This window comes from Leptodactylus fuscus, chromosome 3 (assembly GCF_031893055.1).
Source record: "Leptodactylus fuscus isolate aLepFus1 chromosome 3, aLepFus1.hap2, whole genome shotgun sequence".
NCBI classification, from domain to species: Eukaryota; Metazoa; Chordata; class Amphibia; order Anura; family Leptodactylidae; genus Leptodactylus; species Leptodactylus fuscus.
Window position 1 is genome coordinate 130,657,962 of NC_134267.1, and position 26,008 is coordinate 130,683,969.

At 44.4% G+C, this 26,008-nt stretch overlaps 1 protein-coding gene across 5 annotated transcripts in view; it reads right to left on the bottom strand.

Annotated features, from left to right (window-relative positions):
* FAM135A (family with sequence similarity 135 member A) overlaps positions 1 to 26,008 on the bottom strand; it is a 106,244-nt gene that overhangs the window by 58,424 nt on the left and 21,812 nt on the right. For all 5 annotated transcript variants that reach the window (XM_075268320.1, XM_075268321.1, XM_075268316.1 and 2 more), the window contains one exon: positions 20,338 to 20,417. In XM_075268320.1, the coding sequence (XP_075124421.1) occupies positions 20,338 to 20,417 (80 nt within the window). The remainder of the gene's footprint in view (positions 1 to 20,337; positions 20,418 to 26,008) is intronic.

A 26,008-nucleotide genomic window follows, 5' to 3' on the forward strand; every position in this document is an offset into this window, starting at 1 on the left:
TGTGGGTGCACGTAACCCCAATATATTCTTTGAATTACCAGTCAGAAACTGGCACTATATGGCAGTAGCAAGAAATGAGGGTATTTGTAACCCCAATATATTCTTTGAATTCCCAGTGAGACAATGGCACTGTATAGCAGTAGCAAAAATTGTGGGTGCACGTAACCCCCATATATTCTTTGAATTCCCAGTCAGACAATGGCACTATATACCAGTAGTAAAAATTGTGGGTGCACATAACCCCAATATATTCTTTGAATTCCCAGTGAGACAATGGCACTGTATAGCAGTAGCAAAAATTGTGGGTGCACGTAACCCCCATATATTCTTTGAATTCCCAGTCAGACAATGGCACTGTATACCAGTAGTAAAAATTGTGGGTGCACATAACCCCCATATATTCTTTGAATTCCCAGTCAGACAATGGCACTATATACCAGTAGTAAAAATTGTGGGTGCACATAACCCCAATATATTCTTTGAATTCCCAGTGAGACAATGGCATTGTATAGCAGTAGCAAAAATTGTGGGTGCACGTAACCCCCATATATTCTTTGAATTCCCAGTCAGACAATGGCACTGTATAGCAGTAGCAAAAATTGTGGGTGCACGTAACCCCCATGTATTCTTTGAATTCCCAGTCAGACAATGGCACTGTATACCAGTAGTAAAAATTGTGGGTGCACATAACCCCAATATATTCTTTGAATTCCCAGTGAGACAATGGCACTGTATAGCAGTAGCAAAAATTGTGGGTGCACGTAACCCCCATATATTCTTTGAATTCCCAGTCAGACAATGGCACTATATACCAGTAGCAAAAATTGTGGGTGCACGTAACCCCAATATATTCTTTGAATTACCAGTCAGAAACTGGCACTATATAGCAGTAGCAAAAATTGTGGGTGCACATAACCCCAATATAATCTTTGAATTCCCAGTGAGACAATGGCACTGTATAGCAGTAGCAAAAATTGTGGGTGCACGTAACCCCCATATATTCTTTGAATTCCCAGTCAGACAATGGCACTGTATACCAGTAGTAAAAATTGTGGGTGCACATAACCCCAATATATTCTTTGAATTCCCAGTGAGACAATGGCACTGTATAGCAGTAGCAAAAATTGTGGGTGCACGTAACCCCCATATATTCTTTGAATTCCCAGTCAGACAATGGCACTGTATACCAGTAGTAAAAATTGTGGGTGCACATAACCCCCATATATTCTTTGAATTCCCAGTCAGACAATGGCACTGTATAGCAGTAGCAAAAATTGTGGGTGCACGTAACCCCCATATATTCTTTGAATTCCCAGTCAGACAATGGCACTGTATAGCAGTAGCAAAAATTGTGGGTGCACGTAACCCCCATATTTTCTTTGAATTCCCAGTCAGACAATGGCACTATATACCAGTAGCAAAAATTGTGGGTGCACGTAACCCCAATATATTCTTTGAATTACCAATCAGAAACTGGCACTATATGGCAGTAGCAAAAATTGTGGGTGCACATAACCCCAATATAATCTTTGAATTCCCAGTGAGACAATGGCACTGTATAGCAGTAGCAAAAATTGTGGGTGCACGTAACCCCCATATATTCTTTGAATTCCCAGTCAGACAATGGCACTGTATACCAGTAGTAAAAATTGTGGGTGCACATAACCCCAATATATTCTTTGAATTCCCAGTGAGACAATGGCACTGTATAGCAGTAGCAAAAATTGTGGGTGCACGTAACCCCCATATATTCTTTGAATTCCCAGTCAGACAATGGCACTGTATACCAGTAGTAAAAATTGTGGGTGCACATAACCCCCATATATTCTTTGAATTCCCAGTCAGACAATGGCACTATATACCAGTAGTAAAAATTGTGGGTGCACATAACCCCAATATATTCTTTGAATTCCCAGTGAGACAATGGCACTGTATAGCAGTAGCAAAAATTGTGGGTGCACGTAACCCCCATATTTTCTTTGAATTCCCAGTCAGACAATGGCACTATATACCAGTAGCAAAAATTGTGGGTGCACGTAACCCCAATATATTCTTTGAATTACCAGTCAGAAACTGGCACTATATAGCAGTAGCAAAAATTGTGGGTGCACATAACCCCAATATAATCTTTGAATTCCCAGTGAGACAATGGCACTGTATAGCAGTAGCAAAAATTGTGGGTGCACGTAACCCCCATATATTCTTTGAATTCCCAGTCAGACAATGGCACTGTATACCAGTAGTAAAAATTGTGGGTGCACATAACCCCAATATATTCTTTGAATTCCCAGTCAGACAATGGCACTATATACCAGTAGCAAAAATTGTGGGTGCACGTAACCCCAATATATTCTTTGAATTCCCAGTCAGACAATGGCACTGTATACCAGTAGTAAAAATTGTGGGTGCACGTAACCCCCATATATTCTTTGAATTCCCAGTCAGACAATGGCACTGTATACCAGTAGTAAAAATTGTGGGTGCACATAACCCCAATATATTCTTTGAATTCCCAGTGAGACAATGGCACTGTATAGCAGTAGCAAAAATTGTGGGTGCACGTAACCCCCATATATTCTTTGAATTCCCAGTCAGACAATGGCACTGTATACCAGTAGTAAAAATTGTGGGTGCACATAACCCCAATATATTCTTTGAATTCCCAGTCAGACAATGGCACTATATACCAGTAGCAAGAAATGAGGGTATTTATAACCCCAATATATTCTTTGAATTCCCAGTCAGACAATGGCACTGTATACCAGTAGTAAAAATTGTGGGTGCACATAACCCCAATATATTCTTTGAATTCCCAGTCAGACAATGGCACTATATACCAGTAGCAAAAATTGTGGGTGCACGTAACCCCAATATATTCTTTGAATTCCCAGTCAGACAATGGCACTATATACCAGTAGCAAAAATTGTGGGTGTATATAGCCCCAATTCTCTTGCTAGGGGACTTGCAGGGTATTTCTGAGGTGAAGGTGGGGGGGCACACCGTTGGAACGGGGATTTGGGGTGTATATATGGGGTATACGGGAATACACTGTCAGTGTGTTCCATTCAGGATCCTGGGAAAGCTGGGTTGCGGCGATTGAGCCCGTCAGTGCCACGTTACACTGACAAGCTTCTCCCTGGAATTGAAGTTATATGTAAGCCCAATATATTCTTTGAATTCCCAGTCAGACAATGGCACTATATGGCAGTAGCAAAAATAGTGGTTGTATATAGCCCCAATTCTATTGCTAGGGGACTTGCAGTGTATTTCTGGGGTGAAGGTGGGGGGCACACCGTTGGAACGGGTATCGGGGGTATATATAGGGTATACGGGAATACACTGACAGTGTATTCCATTCAGGATCCTGGGAAAGCTGGGTTGCGGCGATTGAGCCCGTCAGTGCCACGTTACACTGACAAGCTTCTCCCTGGAATTTAGCTCTTACAAGAGCTGTTGGTTGTCTTCTCCTTCCTATCCTAGCCTGTCCCTGCCTACCCAGAATCTAACCCCTAGCTAACTGAACGGAAACCTCCGTCCTCGGTGAATTGCAAGCTCAGAATGACGCGAACCTGGGCGGCGCTGTTCTTTTAAATTAGAGGTCACATGTTTTCGGCAGCCAATGGGTTTTGCCTACTTTTTTCAACGTCACCGGTGTCGTAGTTCCTGTCCCACCTACCCTGCGCTGTTATTGGAGCAAAAAAGGCGCCAGGGAAGGTGGGAGGGGAATCGAGTAATGGCGCACTTTACCACGCGGTGTTCGATTCGATTTGAACATGCCGAACAGCCTAATATCCGATCGAACATGAGTTCGATAGAACACTGTTCGCTCATCTCTACTATACATGTAATATTGCTGAAAGCAGGGGTAACGCTGGTCTCACATCTGTGCTCGGTGAATGCTCTGGGATTCTGTTACACACTCCACTTGAAAAAGGAAGAGAGAAACGTGCTCGCAGGAGATCTCTTTCCAAATTTTTCAGGCGGAAACCCGGCGGACCCCATTATAGCTGATTGGGTTTCTGTTGTTCTTTTTCCAAAGAACAGAAACCCAAACGCAGGTGTAACCTAGAGTCAGTTCCTGTGTGCTCATCACATGACCATGGACCGTAGGTCACATGACCATGGTCAGACTTTTATCCTCTAGAAGTAACAGAATGAATGACAGCAAGCAGAGATCTAGAAAACCGTGAGGAATTAATGCAGAAAGTATATTGGAAAATTGTATATCTTTTTATTGTACATTTTTTTTTGTCAATATTGGTCTGAAAGTGGCCAACCCCTTTAAGTCAGAGTACTGTAATACACGGACTATAAAACAGTATTCACCTTCCCAGGTATTTTCATGTTTCATCCATAAATTGGATGTTTTCAAGGTAGTATATTTTCAAAGACTTTGAATATCCCTTGGTGTGCAAAGAGAGCAGTGATAATGGAGCACATCAAAAAAATAACATCCTATTAGACAGGTAAAGTATGTATACATCAAGTGGTTGCTACATCCATCTATCCTCTACAGAATGTGGGAAAAAGAATGGAAAAGTTTAAAATGAGCCAGAACAACTGCATCTTGTCCAGGGGAATATTTAGATCACCAAACATTTACCACTTCTGCTGTAAAGCGTGACTATGGCAGCAGCATGTAATACTGCAGCAGATTGTATGGCATTTGCACTGAAATCTACAACTGTGCACAGCTAGCACAGATTTCAGGCATCATTTACATCATATATCTGATGGGTTTGGTAGCCATACCCTAGCCATGCCCCCTTACAGGAAAGTGACGACAGCATAAAAGTGTAAAAGTTTTATGCTTTCTTTAAAAAAAACAAAAAAAAAACAGACTTGTCCAAAACAAACTGCAATTTTTTCATGCCCTGAACACCTGAAAACTTTCATACAAGGCATGATAAATTTCCCCCCAAAGTTATTAATAGAGATGAGCGAACAGTGTTCTATCGAACTCATGTTCGATCGGATATTAGGCTGTTCGGCATGTTCGAATCGAATCGAACACCGCGTGGTAAAGTGCGCCATTACTCGATTCCCCTCCCACCTTCCCTGGCGCCTTTTTTGCTCCAATAACAGCGCAGGGTAGGTGGGACAGGAACTACGACACCGGTAGTTATATACCCCCGATACCCGTTCCAACGGTGTGCCCCCCCACCTTCACCCCAGAAATACCCTGCAAGTCCCCTAGCAATAGAATTGGGGCTATATACACCCACTATTTTTGCTACTGCCATATAGTGCCATTGTCTCACTGGGAATTCAAAGAATATATTGGGCTTACATATAACTTCAATTCCAGGGAGAAGCTTGTCAGTGTAACGTGGCACTGACGGGCTCAATCGCCGCAACCCAGCTTTCCCAGGATCCTGAATGGAACACACTGACAGTGTATTCCCGTATACCCCATATATACACCCCAAATCCCCGTTCCAACGGTGTGCCCCCCCACCTTCACCTCAGAAATACCCTGCAAGTCCCCTAGCAATAGAATTGGGGCTATATACACCCACAATTTTTGCTACTGGTATACAGTGCCATTGTCTCACTGGGAATTCAAAGAATATATGGGGGTTATGTGCACCCACAATTTTTAATACTGGTATATAGTGCCATTGTCTGACTGGGAATTCAAAGAATATATGGGGGTTACGTGCACCCACAATTTTTAATACTGGTATACAGTGCCATTGTCTGACTGGGAATTCAAAGAATATATTGGGGTGACGTGCACCCACAATTTTTGCTACTGCTATACAGTTCCATTGTCTCACTGGGAATTCAAAGAATATATGGGGGTTACGTGCACCCACAATTTTTAATACTGGTATACAGTGCCATTGTCTGACTGGGAATTCAAAGAATATATGGGGGTGACGTGCACCCACAATTTTTGCTACTGCTATACAGTTCCATTGTCTCACTGGGAATTCAAAGAATATATGGGGGTTATGTGCACCCACAATTTTTAATACTGGTATACAGTGCCATTGTCTGACTGGGAATTCAAAGAATATATGGGGGTTACGTGCACCCACAATTTTTAATACTGGTATACAGTGCCATTGTCTGACTGGGAATTCAAAGAATATATGGGGGTTATGTGCACCCACAATTTTTAATACTGGTATACAGTGCCATTGTTTGACTGGGAATTCAAAGAATATATGGGGGTTACGTGCACCCACAATTTTTAATACTGCTATACAGTTCCTTTGTCTCACTGGGAATTCAAAGAATATATGGGGGTTATGTGCACCCACAATTTTTAATACTGCTATACAGTGCCATTGTCTGACTGGGAATTCAAAGAATATATGGGGGTTATGTGCACCCACAATTTTTAATACTGGTATATAGTGCCATTGTCTGACTGGGAATTCAAAGAATATATGGGGGTTACGTGCACCCACAATTTTTAATACTGGTATACAGTGCCATTGTCTGACTGGGAATTCAAAGAATATATGGGGGTTATGTGCACCCACAATTTTTAATACTGGTATACAGTGCCATTGTCTGACTGGGAATTCAAAGAATATATTGGGGTTATGTGCACCCACAATTTTTAATACTGGTATACAGTGCCATTGTTTGACTGGGAATTCAAAGAATATATGGGGGTTACGTGCACCCACAATTTTTAATACTGGTATACAGTGCCATTGTCTCACTGGGAATTCCACAAATAATTTGGGGATTCATTCACCCTACATCTCAGGCTCTTGCCATATTCACCCAGGTTGTCAGTGCTGCACCAGCTCGTTCCCAGACAGCTCGGCCCGAAAAACGCGTTACCTATATAGAGGATTTGGACAATGAAGACAACATGTTCTAAATCTAATGTCTGCACCTTCTCCAGAATTAAAATAAAGGCAGCGTTTAACTTTCAAATAGCACTGCACAAAGGAAGAGCTTATCAGCTTGTCTCATGACATGCTACTGAAAAGTTTCATTTGTGTATCTTAATGTAAATATAGTTGTATAAGCTTTTTGGGTTTTAGGCACTGCCAAGTTATTTATTACCACCCACTCCCTTATAATGATGATGACGCCAAAGTCACTGTGGGTGTTCAGAGCTCACAGCTTTGGGTGACATTTGTCTTGCTCTCTGTCGGTACCAGCTGTCTTTTTGGATACCGTAAAGTTATGTTGACTTTATTAACAGCTATAGAAGCTTTAGCCAGGTTGTGACGGTGTGTAACCCTAACAACACTAAGTGGGATACACATTAATAGTCAGTCTATGTACGCTAAACGTATCACTGAAGTAATTTTTTTCCCTCTCCCCTAATATAAGAAAGGAACAGACATTAGACCTAGACCGGGGTTCGAGGCTTGAAAAAATCCAGTATTATTTGTTCTTCATGATGTGAAATATGTGTTGAAAAGCAACCCAAGATGAAGTCAGCCATGTGTGCCAGTGTGTTACTTGGCATGCCTTTGCTGGCCCCAACTGTAAGGGTCACTCTCCATTTCCTCCATTTTCCACTCCCCTTCACACCATTTGTGGTGAAGCAATGGGATGCACTGAAGTGCACCCTCTAGCCTCGTGTGGGATAGGGACATCAGATGCCACTCCAACCCCCTCGTCTTCCTCCGCCAGCCAACGGTGCGAAGATGAGAGGAGTGTGCTCTGAATGTTTTCTGCCTAGCAGAGGCTAGTTCTCACTTACGAAAATGGCCCCACTTTGACCTGTATATCAGGCACAATGGTGTAGGTTTCAAAGAAACATGGCACCAACAAGTTGGAAAACGTGGGCCATGCGTGGACCGTGTTTGAGTCTGGCAAGCTCCAGATCTGCTACCAGGTTCCAGCCATTATCACAGGCGCAAAAATGCCAGGCCCCAGGTGTAGCAGGGAAAAAAAAATGCCATCTCAGCCAGGATGGCATCCCTGACCTCGGAGGCACTGTGCTGTCTGTCCCCCAAGCTGATCAGTTTCAGCACGGCCTACTGACATCTCCCCATGCCAGTGTTACAGTGTTTTCCGCTAGTAGCTGGGGTGGAGGTTGCAGCTTCGTAGGGTTTCAGTCTACTCCTGCCATGAATTTTGGCCTGGGAGAGGAGATAGGCCACCCCAGTTTGCACCCGGGGAACAGACTCCACCACATTCACCCTGCCTGTCATTAAAGATAAGCACTGCAGCATCCCTGACCACAGGCGCTTGTCCATGTGTCGGTGGTCAAGTGGACCTTGCAGCAAAGCGCAGAGCTCTGGGCCCGACTGATGTTATGGGACACATGCAGGCGCAAGGCAGAGACAGCACACCAAGAGAAGTAGTAACGGCTAGGCCCAGCATAGGGAGGTGCCCCAGCTGCCATCTGCTGACGGAAGGCCTGGGTCTCCAGAAGCATAAACAAACACCAACATCTCCAGGGCCAGCAGTTTATCGATGAGGCTGTTACAGGCTTGGGCATGGGGGTGGGTTGTATTGTACTTCTGCCTGCAATGAAAAGCTTGGGAAATGTGGAGTGGCTGGGAAGAGGCGCATGATGGTGCAGGCCAAAAGGGCGCATGAGGGTGAACTCCCCAATGTGTCAGAGATAGGTGTGTAGGTGTCCTTGCATCATATACTTGCACCATATTTGGCTTTGGAAGTTAATTTTGTGCCAAAAAGTGGTTAAGACAGCGATCCCTCAGCTACTCCCGTTACACTGTCTATTGAAGTTACCATCTGTGGAAGTGGACCACCATTTCTAAGATCCCAAAGGAAGCAGGCAAGAGATGTGCAGTTCAGAAAAAAAGATGAGAAAATAAGTTTAGGCTGTAGAGCACAGAGGGATCGGAGAGGACAGAGCTGGTGTCGGCCAGGTATTCCCACAACATGCGCCTATACTTGTCCCTCCTGGTGACACTAGGCCCCTGAGTGGCAGTAATTTGTCCAGGGGGGCCATTAACGTGTTCCAGACCTAGGAATAAGTCTTCCAACAGGGTAGAGTTTTGCATGCCTTTGCTTCTACCCACTGTTTTTGCTGCTTAGCTTCCCTCCACATCTACTCTGCTTTCACCCCTAAACATCACCCCAGTTTATGCCTTTGCTTCTACCCAGGTTTTTTGTTGATTTAGCTTCCCTCTACATCTACACTGCTTTAGCCCCTAGACATCACCCCTGTCCATGTGGGGTCGGTGGCCTCGTCATCCACCAACTCCTCTTCCAATTGCGCACTGCCCCCTTACTGCAAACCGCACATGACCACAGCTTGCCTTGATGGCAACTGTGTCTCATGATCCCCACTTAGGTCCAGACAAGTCGGTGGCGGGTCCAAAACCCCAAAATTGGAAGGAAATGGCAGATGCTGCAGTATTTCTAACACCTGTTCCTGGTGCTCGGGCCTGGTCTGTGTTGTACCCTGCACCCTGCTTAACGCATCTGCCATATCCGAAGTTGTGCTGAGCGCATGCTAATGTTTCGTGTCCAGTGCAATGGATGGGATGGGATTTCACATAAGTCTGCCACCCATGGCCACTCATGGTTGAGCAACTGAGGGAGTTGACTTTGACGAACCCGAGGGTTTTGGAGTTGGAACTACATCAAAGGTCTGTGCTGCTCACACACTCTGCTCAACACATGATATGTTTAGTGCCAGCAGTGTGGAGACGTCGCACAACAGCCGTTGTTCCAGCAGGTACAGGCGTTGTAGGAGTGCATAGAGGCTAGCAGCGGCAACTATACACTTTAAAAACTATCCGCACAAGCGCCACACTTTCACCAGTAGCTCAGGAACATTGGGGTACCTTTTTCAAAAGATTAGCAGCAATGAGTTAAAAACGTGGCCCAGGCATGGAATATGTTGCAGGCTGCCAAGCTACAGAGCCAATCCCAGGTTACGGCCATTATCACACATGACAACATGCCTGGGCCCAGGTGCAGTGGCAAAAACCACATTGCCGTCTCATCGAGGATGGCATGACTCACTTTGTAGGCAGTGTGCTGTCTGGCCCCCAAGCTGATGAGCTTCAGCACGGCCCGCTGACGTCTCCCCACACCAGTGTTGCAGCGTTTCCAGCTCGTAGCTGGGGTCAATTTAACAGCGGAGGAGGGTGGTGTTTCAGCCCTCCTCCCAGGAATGTTGTGTGGGGAGACAAGTCAGGCCACCACATTTTGCGACCCGGTCCACGCCTCAACTACATTCAACCACTGTGCCCAAATTGAAAGGTAGCGTCCCTGTCCGCATGCACTTGTCCATTCGTAACTGGTCACATGGAACTTTAGGGCTAAGCGCTGAATTTAGGGACCGCCTCATGTTTGGGGGAAAGTGCTGGTGTGGACGGCACAGTGCGGTGGCGCAGTAGACACTCTGCCCAAAAAGGGCAGAGTGTCCCCCAGCCGGGATTCCAACATCTCCTGGGCCAGATTTCTTGAGATGAGGCCGTTGAAGCCTTGGGCATGTGGGTGGGTTGCGCTGTACTTTAGCATGAAATGAAAGGCTTGGGAGATGGGGAGTTGCTGGGAAGAGGCGCATGATGGCGCGGGCAAAAGGAGAAATGGCAGGAAAAGGTGAGGATAAGGGTGAACTCCCCAAAGTGTCAGAGGCAGATGTGGAGGTGTCCTGGCTCCTGGTCTGGACTGCAGCGCCAGCCCTGTCAACAGTGGAAGAGGCAGTGGCCGCCAGGCCAAACGACGATTATCCTGCGCTTGCTCTCACCCACTGAGCCCAGGGCTTGCCTTCCAAATGATGGCACCCGCAAGAGGTGGTGAGATTCCTCTCCGCAGATCTCCAAACCATCTTGGACTTGCAAATTGCACTAAATTTGTCATGTAACTGACATGTATATGATGAGTCTATCCATTGTCTGTTCATTTTGGTGAAAGTCAGCCTGTCAGCTGACAGACAGCTGTGCTTGTCAGTGATGATGTCACCAGCTGCTTGTACCCCCAGTTTTTGCTGCTTAGCTTGCCTCCACATCCACACTGCTTTTGCCCCTACACATCACCCCTATCCATGCCTGTGCCTCTAGCCATAAGTCTGCCACCCATGGAAACTCATGGTGCAGAAAGTGAGGGAGCTGACTCTGAGGAACCCTTGGGTTTTGTAGCTGGTACTCCATCAAAGGTCTCTGCTGCTCACACACCCTGCTGAACATACGGTATCTAGGGTTAGAGCGTGTGGTGACCTCGCACAACAGTAGGTGCTTCAGGCAGATGTAGGCCTTGCTGGAGTGTATTGCGGCTAGCTCCAGGTACTGTAGACTTGGGAAAGTGGGTGTCCAAGTGCCGCACTTTCACCCTTAGCTCAGCTAATTTGGGGTATGTTTTTAAAAATCATTGCACCACTACATTGAACATGTGGGCCAGGCATGGAACGTGTTGGAGGCTGGCAAGCTCCAGAGCCCTCCAACAAGCTAAAAAACCTGGCCCCAGGGGCAGCGGGGATAAACAAATTGCCATCTCATCCAGGATGGCATCCCTGACCTCAGAGGCAGTGTGCTGTCCGTCTCCCAAGCTGATGAGCTTCAGCCCAGCCTGCTGACGTCTCCCCACACCAGTGTTGCAGCGTTTTCAGCTCGTAGCTGGGGTAAATCTAACAGCGGAGGAGGAGGAGGGTGGTGTTTCAGCCCTCCTCCCAGGAATGTTTTGTGGGGAAACAAGTCAGGAAAATTCTTGAAACGGGAGAGTTTTGCATCTTTGCCCTTGCTGCCTATGGACATCCCTTTGCCTCTAGCCACCATTTTCCCTGCTTTGCTTGCCTCCAAATCCACACTGCTTTTGCCCCTAGACATCACCCCAGTCCATGCCTTAGCTTGTACCCCCAGTTTTTCCTGCTTAGCTTGCCTCCACATCCACACTGCTTTTGCCCCTAGACATCACCCCAGTCCATGCCTTAGCTTGTACCCCCAGTTTTTCCTGCTTAGCTTGCCTCCACATCCACACTGCTTTTGCCCCTAGACATCACCCCAGTCCATGCCTTAGCTTGTACCCCCAGTTTTTCCTGCTTAGCTTGCCTCCACATCCACACTGCTTTTGCCCCTAGACATCATCCCTATCCATGCCTCTTCCCCTAGCCATAACTCTGCCACCCCTGGAAACTCATGGTGCAGAAACTTTGGTTGCTGACTTTGAGGAACCCTTGGGTTTTGTAGATGGAACTCCATCAAAGGTCTGTGCAGCTCACACACCCTGCTCAAGATATGGTATTGTAGGGTTTCAGCGTGTGTGAATGACGGACAACAGCCTGTGTTTGGACAGATGTAGGCCTTGCTAGAGTGTTTTTAGGCTAGCAGCGACTCCTGTGCACTTGCAAAAGTGGGCGCACAAGCGCCGCATTTTCAACAGTAGCTTCGGTACATTTGGGTATGTTTTTAAAAAACTTTGCACCACTAGGTTAGACGTGGGCCAAACATGGAACGTGTTGGAGGCTGGCAAGCTCCAGAGCCGCTACCAGGTTCCAGCCATTATCACAGGCGTAAAAATGCCAGGCCCCAGGTGTAGCAGGGAAAAAAAAATGCCATCTCAGCCAGGATGGCATCCCTGACCTCGGAGGCACTGTGCTGTCTGTCCCCCAAGCTGATGAGCTTCAGCACCGCCTGCTGACGTCTCCCCACACCAGTGTTTTAGCGTTTGCCGCTAGTAGCTGTGGTGGAGGTTGCAGCGTCGTAGGGTTTCAGTCTACTCCTGCCATGAATTTTGGCCTGGGAGAGGAGATAGGCCACCCCAGTTTGCACCCGGGGAACAGACTCCACCACATTCACCCTGCCTGTCATTAAAGATAAGCACTGCAGCATCCCTGACCACAGGCGCTTGTCCAAGTGTCGGTGGTCAAGTGGACCTTGCAGCAAAGCGCGGAACTAAGGGCCCACCTGATGTTGAGTGACACGTGCTGGTGCAAGGCGGGGACGCCACACCGGGAGAAGTTGAGACGGCTAGGGACGGCATAGTGAGGTGCCACAGTTGCCATCAGGTCCGGGAAGGCGGGAGTTTCAACAAGCCGGAACGCCAACCTCTCCTGGGCCAGCAGTTTAGCGATGTTGGCGTTCTAGGCTTGCGTGGGTGGGTGGTTAGCGGTGTATTTCTGCCGGCGCTCCAATGTCTGAGAGATGGTGGGTTGTTGTAAAGAAGCGCCTGATGGTGCCTTTGATGGTGCAGGAGAAGGAGATAAGACAGAAACAGGGGAGGATGAGGGAGAAGTCAACAAAGTGGCGGAGGCAGATGAAGTGATGTCCTGGCTCGTCCTCTGGAGTGCATCGCCAGCACTGTGAGCAGAGGCAGTGGCATGAACGGCGGGCGACGTTTGTCCTGCCGTTGCTGCCTGCCACTGATTCCATTGCTTGGATTCCAAATGACGGTGCATTGAAGTGGTGGACAGGTTGCTCTTCTCAGGGCCCCTACTCGATTTCGAGAGGCAAATTGTGTAGACGACACTATATCTGTCCTCGGCGCATTCCTTGAAAAAACTCTACACCTTCAAGAAACGTGCCCTCGATGGGGGAGTTTTTCTGGGCTGGGTACAAAAGGGAACATCTTCGGACATTCCGGGTCTGGCCTGGCTTCGGCAAAGCAGCTGACCTCTGCCTCTGGACATGTCTCTGCCTCTAGCTACCCTTTTTGGTGCTGCACCTGCCTCAACATCCACACTACTTTCCCAGCTTGACATCTGCCTTGTCCAGGTGGGGTCGGTGTCCTCGTCGTCCACCACCTCCTCTTCCAACTCCTGTCTCGCCTCCTCCTCCTGCACAATGCGCATGTCAACTGGCTGCCCTGACAGCAACTGCGTCTCATCGTCGTCGATGAGGGTGGGTTGCTGGTCATCCGCCACCAAATCGACCGGAGATGGAATGGAGGAGACTCTAGTGTTTGAGCATCTGGACACAGATACTCGTCTGTTAGGTCCGTGGAATCGCGAAATGGAGGGGCAGGTTGCGGTACAGTCAAAGGAAGGGAGAACAGCTCTGGGGAGCAGGGACAGTTGGGGTTATTGTTCTGAGAAGATTGGGAATTTTGGGTGGAAGGAGGACAAGACTGTTGGGTAAGAGGAGGTAGAGGCTGACTGGCTGGTGGACAATGTGCTTTAAGCGTTATCCGACAGCCATTGCAAGACCTGTTCCTGGTTCTCGGGCCTACTAATCTTTGTACCATTCAGCCTAGTTAATGTGGAACTTTTGTGCAAAGCGCAGAACTTAGGGCCCGCCTGATGTTAAGGGACACACGCTGGTACAAGGCTCAACTCACCCTAAGTGCCAAAAACACTGCTGGTGCAAGGCTCTACTCATGCCAAGGGCCTCAATCTCTGCTGGTAGCTCAGCTTAAGGTCATGTAACTTTGTTTGGAAGGGCTCATGTTAAGGGCTAGAAAAGTGAATTTTGGAAGGTCTTACCACATCACACACACACACACACACACACACACACACACTCACTCAAAATGACAGTTAAGGGTGAGGGCTTTTGGAATTCCCATTGCCTATTCCATTTGTGGTTGTCATGGGGAACGTGATTTAAAGGGGTGGTTGTTACTGTTTGTTGAGCTTAAATTGGGGTTTGTGTCCATCCATTTGGGGAGTAAAGAAGGTTTCCAGGTATTTTCCCACTTTGATAGAGGTTTTTTTGAATGTGGAAAGTGTGTAGTTGTTAGGCAGTGATGTTGGGGTAATAGAGGGTCTTTGGTGTGTTAGATGCCCCCAGGCATGCTTCCCCTGCTGTCCCAGTGTCATTCCAGAGGTGTTGGCATCATTTCCTGGGGTGTCATAGTGGACTTGGTGACCCTCCAGACACGGATTTGGGTTTCCCCCTTAACGAGTATCTGTTCCCCATAGACTATAATGGGGTTCGAAACCCGTTCGAACACACGAACATTGAGCGGCTGTTCGAATCGAATTTCGAACCTCGAACATTTTAGTGTTCGCTCATCTCTAGTTATTAATCAACATAAAGAATATTTTATGGCATGAAACGTCATGAGCAGCTTTATTAAGACTAGTGGTTCAGACGCTAAACTAGGAAGGGATTCCCATGTGAGTGTTTCACCTTCTTTCCTGACACCTCCTGACTCCACTTCATGATTTTAGTGACAAGTTGGTGGGTGGGTGTAGGCCTCATTCACACGATGAATAGGTTGTATTAAAGGCCAGCACGCAGCCCCATAGACTTCAATGGTTCTATTCATACAACCATTGTTTTAACAGCCTGTGTAAACCAATCGAGATAGAATGGAACTTGCCATTTCTCAGAGTTCACGGATCCCTCAATAGACTCACGTCTATGGGAGATCCGTGAAATTGGATTATCTCTGCAGTGTGCACTCCACTGTGAAAAGAGGAGTTATTTTTCACTACCAAGTGCTGGACTCTGACATGTGAATGTAGCCTCTGCCTGTGAAATGTACAGCTCAATCTAGTATAATGTACTTTAGATTTACATACATATGTAACAGAGGCAGTGGTTAAACACTGTTTTAACTCATATCAGCTAAATTTCCTTTCCAGAACTATCACAGAGAAGAAAATAGAAGGAGCTGGTGTTGCCTTCTATTATAATCCTGCCTGTCTTGTATGTCATATAAATGAGGTGACTGCTGCAAAGAAACCCTCTACAGAATTGGCAAGTCTAACTATTATTAGGCTTTTTGTCTAAAGTGAAAACTGTAGGACATAGAAAATGTTAAAAAAAAAAAAGTTCTTAAAAATTATGTTTAATACAAAAACTTGGTTTAAGGAATTCGTAATTTTGGGTGACACATTCCATTTAAACTAAGGTTCATCAGGGTAAAATGTGTCACATTTATTAAAGGGATTTTCCAATCTCCCTGTCTTAGCAGCTTTGCCTGCTGTATCTTCTTCTCACTTTCTATATTCTTCCACAAGCTGGTGGGCTGCTTTGACTGATGAACAGGACATTATGAAGTACCTCACTAGATATAGACAATATCTTTACTATGAGCCATTATTTATTATGATTATTACTAGAAATCTAATATAAATGCTGATCTAATAATAATATGCACAGTAAGTGTATATTACATTACAAAGGTTTGCATAGAAGACGCATTCCTCCTGATAACTTTGGCACATATTGGGTTGACCTAATTTAAAAATGAAAAGTAATTTGTGCCATTGCCTGGTTTTAAAAATTATAAAACTATCTGAAACTTACTGGTTTGACACCCTCTCAGTTAACCCTTCCCACTTTTTAAAATATAACAAGAGAAGAGAATGTCACAGATTATTCCGCAAATAGAAAGTATACCATAATGAGTGGCATTATGTTACAACACTGAAGCAAATGGCTTAAAGAGTACCTGAATTTTTATCAAAAGTTGCAATGTGCAGGGTCTTAGTGGGCAGTCTGTGCTATGACTGAAAAAGCTTACAAACATAGGACACCATCGGTTTTCATGCTGCTAATAATCATATTATGGATGAATCATATTTTGCATTAACCTCTGAGGCTGTGGGCGTGTACAATAAGGAACAATCTGCTCTCTCCTCTACCCATTCCTGATGCTACAAATTTCTTATATAAATTCTGCCAGGACTAACTGTACAATAGCAAACAAGTAACTGAGAAAACCCCAAACATCTATAATACAGGAGATCCAGGAACACCGAAATGTAAATACAGGGTAAATACATACAGTTAAAACACAGGGGAAAAAAACAGCTTACTGTATGTGAATAATACCCAATCTATAATCACACCAGCAGACACAAGTAGATACAAACAGGCACTTCTCAGCTTCAAGGATACACTCACCTCTGCAAAACAGGTCTATTTCATCACACATATATTTCCTACCCCAAAACCAGAAATAGTTATTTAAGACCTTTAACTCCCTTCTCTGTCCCCCAGTGCCCCCTTCGATATCACTAATTTCATCTGAAGACTTTGCCTCTTACTTCAAAAACAAAATTGACACCAAAGAGAGCTTAAAACTACACTCCCCAGAACCACACTACTCAACTGGTGCTCTTCCTCCATAACCTGCTCCTCCACCGTCACCAAAGAAAAGCTCTCCACCCAAATTCAAAAATCCAACTCCTAAAATCACACAGTTTTCACTACCATTTTTACACCAAGGACACTTAAAAATATTTCTCTCTGGACCAGACTTCACCACTATTCCTCTTTCTCAAACTCGACATGGAGAAAACAGAACTCATCAGCTTTCCCAAACCCAACATGGACTCCCATAACTGACCCATCTATCAAAGTTAATAGTGCCACACTTGCCCCAGTTCCAAAAATCCTTGATGCTTTCCTATTCTTTAAGCTTCACATCCAAGCCCTCCACACCTCTTGCCATCTTCAACTTAAAGGGATTCTACCATTAAAAATCTTTTTTCTGTGGCTAACACGTTGGAATAGAAAGGCTATTCATCTCTTACCTTTAGATGGAATCTCCGCCGCGCCGTTCCTTAGTAATACCGGTTTTTACCGGTATGTAAATTAGTTCTCTGGCAGCGATGGGGGCGGGCCCCAGCGCTGAAGATGCGATGAGGGTGTCCCCACCGCTGCCCGAGAACAGGATCCTGCGCCGCCTCTATCTTCTGCTGGATCATCCCCTTCTTTCTTCGGTGGCTTCACCTCTGTCGGCTCTGACACTAGTAGAGCCGAATGCGCATGCGCGCAATTGCGGCCTCGGAACTATGGCCACGCATGCGCATTTGGCTCTGCTAGTGTCAGCCGACAGAGGTGAAGCCGCCGAAGAAAGACGAAGAAAGAAGGAGAGGATCCAGCAGAAGACAGAGGCGGCGCAGGATCCTGTTCTCGGGCAGCGGTGGGGACGCACTCATCGCATCTTCATCGCTGGGGCCCGCCCCCATCGCTGCCAGAGAACTAATTTACATACCGGTAAATACCGGTATTACTAAGGAACGGCACGGCGGAGATCCCATCTAAAGGTAAGAGACGAATAGCCTTTCTAAAGGCTATTCCGACGTGTTAGCCACAGAAAAAAAGATTTTTAATGGTAGAATCCCTTTAAGAAGGTTCATCAAATTCAATACTTCCTCATCCCTGCAACTAGAAAAATGCTAGTCCACACCCTCATAATTTCACACTTAGACTACTGTAATACCGTTCTCCAAGTCCTCCCAGCAAGTGCTCTCGACCTCCTCCAGTCCACCCTAAATTCTGTCTCTCACTTAATCCACCTCTCACACTGTTTTTCATCAATGCTCTGCTATCCCTTCACTAGCTACTAGAGATGAGCGAGTAATGTTCGATCAAATACTACGGTATTCGAGATACTCGTACTCGATCGAACACTACTAGCTGTTCGAAGTTTAAGGTTCGATGCAGAACCAGCGTTGATTGGCAGAATGCTATACATTCTGCCAATCAACACTGGTTCTTCTCTTACCTTTAGAAGTCTTCTCCGTGCAGCGTCCCCGCGGCGTCTTCCGGCTGGAATTCACTCTGCTTAGGCATCCGGCCTAGGCAGAGCCGACTGCGCATGCGCGGGCATGCCCTCGCATGCGCAGTCGGCTCTGCTCAGGCGTCGGGCCGGGCAGAGCCGACCGCGTATGCGCAGTCGGTTCTGCCTAGGCCCCAATGCCTAGGCAGAGTGAATTCCAGCGGGAAGACGCCGCAGGGGCGCTGCGCCAGGAGAAGACTTCAAGGGGAATCCAGCCTGACCGTCACTCGTGGACTTGGTAAGTATAATTTTATCGAATTTTGCGTACCCCTGAAATGAGCATTTCCCCCCATAGACTATAATGGGGTTCCAAATCCGTTTGAACAGCCGAATAGTGTGCGGCTGTTCAAATCGGATTTCGAACCGCGGACATTTTAGTGTTCGCTCATCTCTACTAGCTACCCATCACCCAGATAATAGAGTTTATAGGGGGAAAAAACAGATAATGTAGATAATAATCAACGTCATTAATTAGAGGGATAGAAACAAGAAAACTCCAATATATTTCTATTATATGAATTGTTTCTTTTACAAACAATTCTGGCCATAGGAGAGATGTGTCATAGTGATGTTGATAGACTGTAACTGCTGTTGAGAGGCGTTATGTTGATGGTTGTTAGTATGAGAACCCCTCTCCATTGTCTACTCATGTACATTTTAATTTTCTGTGCTCCAAGTGCAAGTTAAGTCACACTATGTTTTTGTCATACAGATGTGGCATGCAGTTTTTAATGCAAAAAACATATACTGCTTATGTTTATACAGTCAGATACTTATCCCATTGACTTCTACTGTTAAAATGAGAAAGGGATCTAACTGTATGAGCATGCAGTTGCATTCTGGTGTAGTAGAATATGTGCAGAGAGCAATAAGAAACGTATATATGACAGGGAAAATAGCTGACAGCATGTGGGATGGATGGCTAGGGAGTTGTAAGGCAAACTTTAATAAATCCCACAGTCCAGACACAACATTCCTACAGGTAACACAAGTCTGGGGTGGTACCCAGTACTCACACAAGGGAAAGTCCTTATGGGGTGACAGACAATTCTCTGTCCCTGGGTTTCCTTCTTTTGTGTGACCAGGACCTAGCCTTAGAGAAGGTACAAGAACTGATGCTAACGCAGCCACAACAACCTGCAAACCCTCTCCTAACGGACCTATTGGAGGGTAGAGGCCTGCATTATTAGGAGCCTGGCATTCCACCTTTTAAAAGAGTGTTCTTGGGAGAAAAATTCCAACTGCGCCAAAATTCATGGAGCAGTCACTTCAAAGAGTTCCAACTGCTTCTAATATTCAGAAAGGCCCCATATAAAGCATGCCGATGCTATAACCACTTCCCTCTTCAACGTGTGAAAAACTAGCCTCAACAGATGGCTAGTTGGGTGCGTATAACAGAAACTGAAGACTAAATGCATACTATCACAGTATACATCACCTGTTTGGCAAAAACATGGCGTGAACCAAGCATTAGATTATAAAACGGTTACTGTCAGACATGCTGCCATACATTCCTTACATTACACGGTCACTACAGGGATCCCTGCAGGAAACATCCTTCTCTAAACCTGATTATTTTCACATTTTACCAGATAAAGTTACATTAAATTCATTTTGTGCAAAATGATCTGTTTCTTTTTCCATGAAGCTCATCTGTCAGCTCATGGCACTATTTATAATGACATAGTAATACAAGGAGTAATAACTAATACGTTCCAAGGAATACAGTTAACAGCACATGTGTCCTTGCAGGACAAGCTCTGGAAACTTGCAGTTTGAAGTTGTCTAGAAGGTAGGGTGTTTGGTGACTGTAAAGGAGAGGTAATGGTAATGAAAAAAACTTAATTTAGTCTTTGACCTGGCTCTGCTGTAGAAAAACTCAATAGCATATAGTTATACAGAGAAATGATCTCTAAAAATTCTGAGAAGAAGGTATCAGAAAAGATGAAGCATCACCACAAGGCTCAACATGTACATACCAGTGACACGAAGAAGACTTGCTTCAATTCTGTGTGGAATTCGTGGTGGAATTTTCGTAGATGCTCGAAGCTGGTAAAACCTGAAGACAGATAAAAGTGCTAATGTATCATAATGGATCACTAAACAATTTGTTCTGCTAGCAATTGATTACTATAATATGTACATACACTGATCATTGGCAAGGTAATGGCATTATGATTAGAAATATCAGTTACAGAGGACCGTTCACCACCTTCACCAAATCCATAGCTTCACTATGCTATTTCCATAGCCCCCATTCACTTCTATGGGAGTAATGGACAACATGTACTTTTTTTTTTTTTATTACAACCAGGTGGCATTGCTAAAATCTGATAGACTAGCGTGACCAACTCATTACTCATATTCTTTAAGGCATTAGGTATTCCCCGGGCACCTAACAATGTCCATAAGTATATTCTAGGTTAGTTAGGTTAGTATATTAGGTTATTTCCGTGCTACCAGCACCATATTTTTATGAATACATAAACTCTATAATTTCGTAATTCAGCAGGTGGATTTTCATTGACTTCCATGACAAATGTGTAATGATTCGATTACCAAATGTATCTGTAACTTTATCTTCCCTTCCACAATATAGTGTGCCGTCTGTTAAGATGAAAGCGGATACCACCAAGAGCACAAATAGCTCTCATTTCCAAGAGTCTTTCCAGCTACCATTTTAGCAGCACACATGATATTTCCAATGTCTGCAATATTACACCTATCCTGACATTTAACACGTGTTTCATCATTTGCACCAACAATCTGAAGTAACACTCTGCTACAAATAATGGACATGCCAAAAGGAAACAACTGTTCAGGCTTGGTCACATTTAAAGGCGTTACCAAGAACATTAACACACGGTCTATTCTTAGGATAGGTTAATTTGGGGTCCAACTTTGTGCACCCCCACCCCAATCAACTGTTGGAAGGCACCAAATCACATGATTTTTTTATTTTTTTTTTTAGCTGCAGTTTGGCTGTAAAAAAACAGTGTAGTCCTCTCACTGAAGTGTATGGTAAAAGGTATGCATCCGATTTGTAACCTGTGACTTGTTACAGTCTTGGATTTTTTTGTGACTATCTTGTCATTAGATTTGACTTATTCATAAGTTTCTGTGTTGTGACACTTAGTGAATTGCAAGGCCAGGTACAGACACTACTAACAGTATGAAGGTGTACTTTTAGAAAGTGTACTCAGCAGCATTCTTGAATAGCCACTTCTCCATTCAATGCGGCCCCTTCTGGGAGTAGGTGCAGAGGCTCGACCTATATCTATGAGATATTAATGCCATATCCTTTAGTATGCTTAGGACTCTATTAGCAGTGAAGCTTCCCAACCCATCCACTGTCTGTTCTAGTGTCCAGTCAGGGGACGGCTAGCAGAGAGAAGGGTCTGGGAGCCAAGTGTATCCCTCACCTGTCTACCTAAAATAAATCTTTTTTGCATTTGGATTGCTCTCATCAGTTTTCTATCAAATGGTTTGGCAAAAAGAGAGTCTGCATCCAGCAGAGTATTATTTTTATATTAAAAACTTTCCGAACTGACAATTAAACTTCATGCTGTATGCAATGAGAAAGAGCAAGAACAGAAAATCTTGAAGGCTTATCAGAAGGCTGTGCCTTAACAATAACTTACTTGATTTTCTACAACGCTATGCTTTGAGGATATTCATACAATATGATTAATTCATAATTTACAGTCACAGCGCTGAAGCAAAGTGTCTGATTTAAAAAAAAATGTTGGTACAATTTTATACGAATCTTGGGAACAAACTTACAATTTGACTGTACAGTCTGCATATACCCCCTATATAATGGTCTCTAAGGCTTAGTTGACATGTAAATTACACGTGGCTTATTTTGGCACCGGAAAAAAACGCTTCCTAATTAGGAAGCTTTTTTTGGACCTTGCTGCGCTTTTTGTAGTTTTTTTTGGAGCTGCTTTTTTTTGTAAAAACTGCTTTAAAAAACGCCAGGCTGTTTTCCCTTCCCGTAAAGTGAATGGGCCGAAAAAAGTGACGCTCTTTTTTTTTTGCAAAAAAAAGTGCAGAAAAAAAAAAAGGGCGTTTTTTGCCTCCCATTCACTTCTATTGCTTTCTTCAGGCAGAAAACGCCTGAAGAAAGGTCATGTCGCTTCTTTCTGCTAGCAGAAAAAAAAAGCTAGCAGTCTACATAGACCACTATTGTAAAGGGGCCGATTTTGAAGTGAAATCCGCTGTCAAAATCAGACTCTTTGCCCCTGTGTGAACTAGCCCTAACCTAGGCATGTTCTTGGAAACGCACTAAGGACAATTAGCATCTCTATGGACTGATTCACACCTTCTCCAAGATGGGATCCCATCCAGTTTGGCACTACTTACACTGCTTTAGCACAGAGCCATATTACAGAGGTGTGAATAATCCATAAGACTGCTCACTACTGTGTAATTTCCATTACTTCCAGAACAAACAAAAAAATCAGCAAAAAAAACATAAAAGGTACTGTAAGTGGTGATACTGCAATAAAGCTGATGGTTGTAAAATAAATCTTATGTGGTCCTTCGCTGTATCTTAGGGTACATTCACACAGTACGTAAGATCAGAGCAGCCGACAGAAGGACTCAGAAGGACCGGTATGTAGCGCAACCTCCACCTGCATCAGTCTCCAATCACTGTAATGTAATATATAACAAGAAAGTTTTCTTCGCTTTTTGTTTCTTATTGCTTTAGACAGAACTTTTTCTTCCGTAAAAAACATAAACAAGTAAAAAGAAAACTTACATCTTGTGTTTTTTCATTCCGTTGCTCTGATCTTGCAACAGATCAGAACAATGCATTTGAATGACGTATGTGTGAACTTAGCATAAGAAAATAAATACATATGAAGTTTACATAAATAATGTTCTGTTTTGGGTAACGTATATAAAAATAAATGAGAAACATAAAAGGCAAAAGAAAAAAGGGAAGTGAAGAAGCAAACACAGCAGTCAGCAAGCTGCTTGAGACATTTCTGATTTAGATTTGACTCTTTGTGGCCGATTATGGTTTCCCGATTATTAACTAAAGCCAAAAATCTTACAAAAGAAGAATTAAACAAATGTACACGCTGCTGACTGCAGGACAAGACCAGCACAGGATTAAGGAACTTAGTCAACGGGAAACTGCATTTGTCCTTCTGTTCGTAACACAATTATTTTCTCCCCAGAAGTCAGCTTTACTAATCGCAGTTTTCATTTTTCACTTGTATGAGGAACTTGTATTGATTTAGTAATAAAGGAACTACATTCTGCATCCTGGTCATTCAGTTTTATTTTTCATTTTTTAATGAATTTTACTCCTACAAAAAAGCATACCTAGATGTTCTATACATGTATACAAACACATACATAAACAAGCACATACATACAGTATAGCACCAAAAATATTGTAAGCTATTACACTACAGTAGTGTGAATATTGCACCACCACAAATATTCATCTACTACTAGTGCTGGACCTTACATGGCTGCAGAGGAAGTGGATGAGGAGGCCTGTGGTAGGCGATGTCCTCCATAATATGCCAGTAAAACATTTTCTATGTCACTTCTCGGCTAGCATAGGCCTCATTTCACAACATCACAATATTTTTAATTTGACTCCTAATATTGTGTGAAGGATCTCCCCTTCCTCAATAGTAATAATTGTCTGTTCACAGTGCCTTTCCTTAATCTGCTTTCACCTCCTTCAGAAAGTCACAATATTACAGCATCCCTTCTTTTACTAGCATAGGCTTTATGAAGAGAAGGTCAACTACATTTTTCTGGCAGAGTAAAAATAATACCCTGATCACTTCTGAGGAGTATTTTTAGGCAAAAAGGAATATGAAGTTTGGAATACTGTAAATATATAATAAGTATGCATACATAATGTTGTGGTCGTATCTGACTAAGACATCATGTATGGCAGTTGTTGGCAAGATGTATATATATATAATCAAATCAAACCAAACAAGCTTTATTGGCACGTCCGGATAGATATTTGGCATTGCCAAAGCTAGTAAAGTGTGTGTGTGTGTGTGTGGGGGGGGGGGGGGGGGGGGAGTTGGATTCGGGTGGGTGAGTGGTGGGTATGGGGGGGGGGGTTGGGGGTATAACAGTCCATGGAGTCTCATCTTCCTCTTAGTTGGTGACTGCTATATGGGGGTGGGGGGGTGAGTGGTTTGGGGTATAACAATCGGTGGAGTCTCATCTTCCTCTTAGTTGGTGACCGCTATATGGGGGGGTGGGGTGGGTTGTTTTGGGGTATAACAGTCCGTGGAGTCTCATCTTCCTCTTATTTGGTGACAGCTGGACACATATTGGGCAGCGATCTCCACAGTGGCCTCTTCTTCTCCCAGTAGGATGTAGAGTTTCCTCTTCTCGTCTGCAGATATGAAGTCCGGGATGTGGGCAGAGAGTCTTTGGTAGTAGACGGCCCTCACAGATGAGTATTTGGTGCAGTGTAGCAGGAAGTGGGTCTCGTCTTCTAGGGCCCCCTGGTCACAGTGCTGGCACAGTCTGTTCTCCCGTGGCTTGTACGTTTGCCTGTGTCGCCCCGTCTCCATCTCTAGGTTGTGGGTGCTCAGTCTGTACCGGCTCAGGGTCTGTCTGTGTTTGGGGTGGCGTATTCTCTCCAGGTAGGTGGCTATGGTGTAGTCCCTTTGTAGGGATTGGTACATAGTGAGTTTCTTGGAGTTATTTATTTCGTTTCTCCATTCTTCAATGTACTGCTCTCTGTTTGCCTCTGTGGTCGCCTTTATTTTGGCCTTGGTTATCATCTGTTGGTGTTTTTGGTTTGGTGGTTGGCTGTTTGGTTGGTGGGTGTCTGGTTTGCTCAGGTGGCTTAGCCAAGCTTGGTGGTGGTAGATATATATATATATATATATATATATATATATATATATATATATATAAATGAAGAGAGATATGGGTGGGCACTCACCAATCAGTAGACGGCACTTTTCTTCTTTATGTAAAAATAAACACTTTATTGGAATATAATAAAACAAGTCCTCAGGGAGGGGGAGATGACATAGTTGGCAGAAAAAACAGGCTGTTTTTTCTGCCAACTATGTCATCTCTCCCTCCCTGAGGACTTGTTTTATTATATTCCAATAAAGTGTTTATTTTTACATAAAGAAGAAAAGTGCCGTCTACTGATTGGTGAGTGCCCATCCATATCTCTCTTCATTTTTTCATATCTGCAAACTGTTGTTCTAAGGGTTGTGAGCACCACCGTTCATCAGAAGTGTTTCCGATCCATAAGGACTTATCATTAATCAGTGGATTACTATTTTTGCCTATACTATTGGAGCGAGCAGTGCCGTCTACTTTCGTCTTTTGTTTCTTGTCAATATATATATATATAACCTTGAGAAAACAATCTTGAGAAAGGTCCCAGTGTGGACCGATACGTGGTGTACTGCTTTTTCCAATAAAAGGACATTTTCCATCCATACAAGTTGCTGACAGACCGGATTGTTTTTTCTATTGCAAACCCTTTTGCCTGGAGAGGGGTTTCTGCTGTGCAATTTGTGGGATAATCCCCAGATTTGCTGGTGCTGCTGCAATTATCTTTCTTTGATATATAAACCGTATATATATATATTTATAGGCGTCTAGGATGGCAGTAGATGCGTTATCGCGACC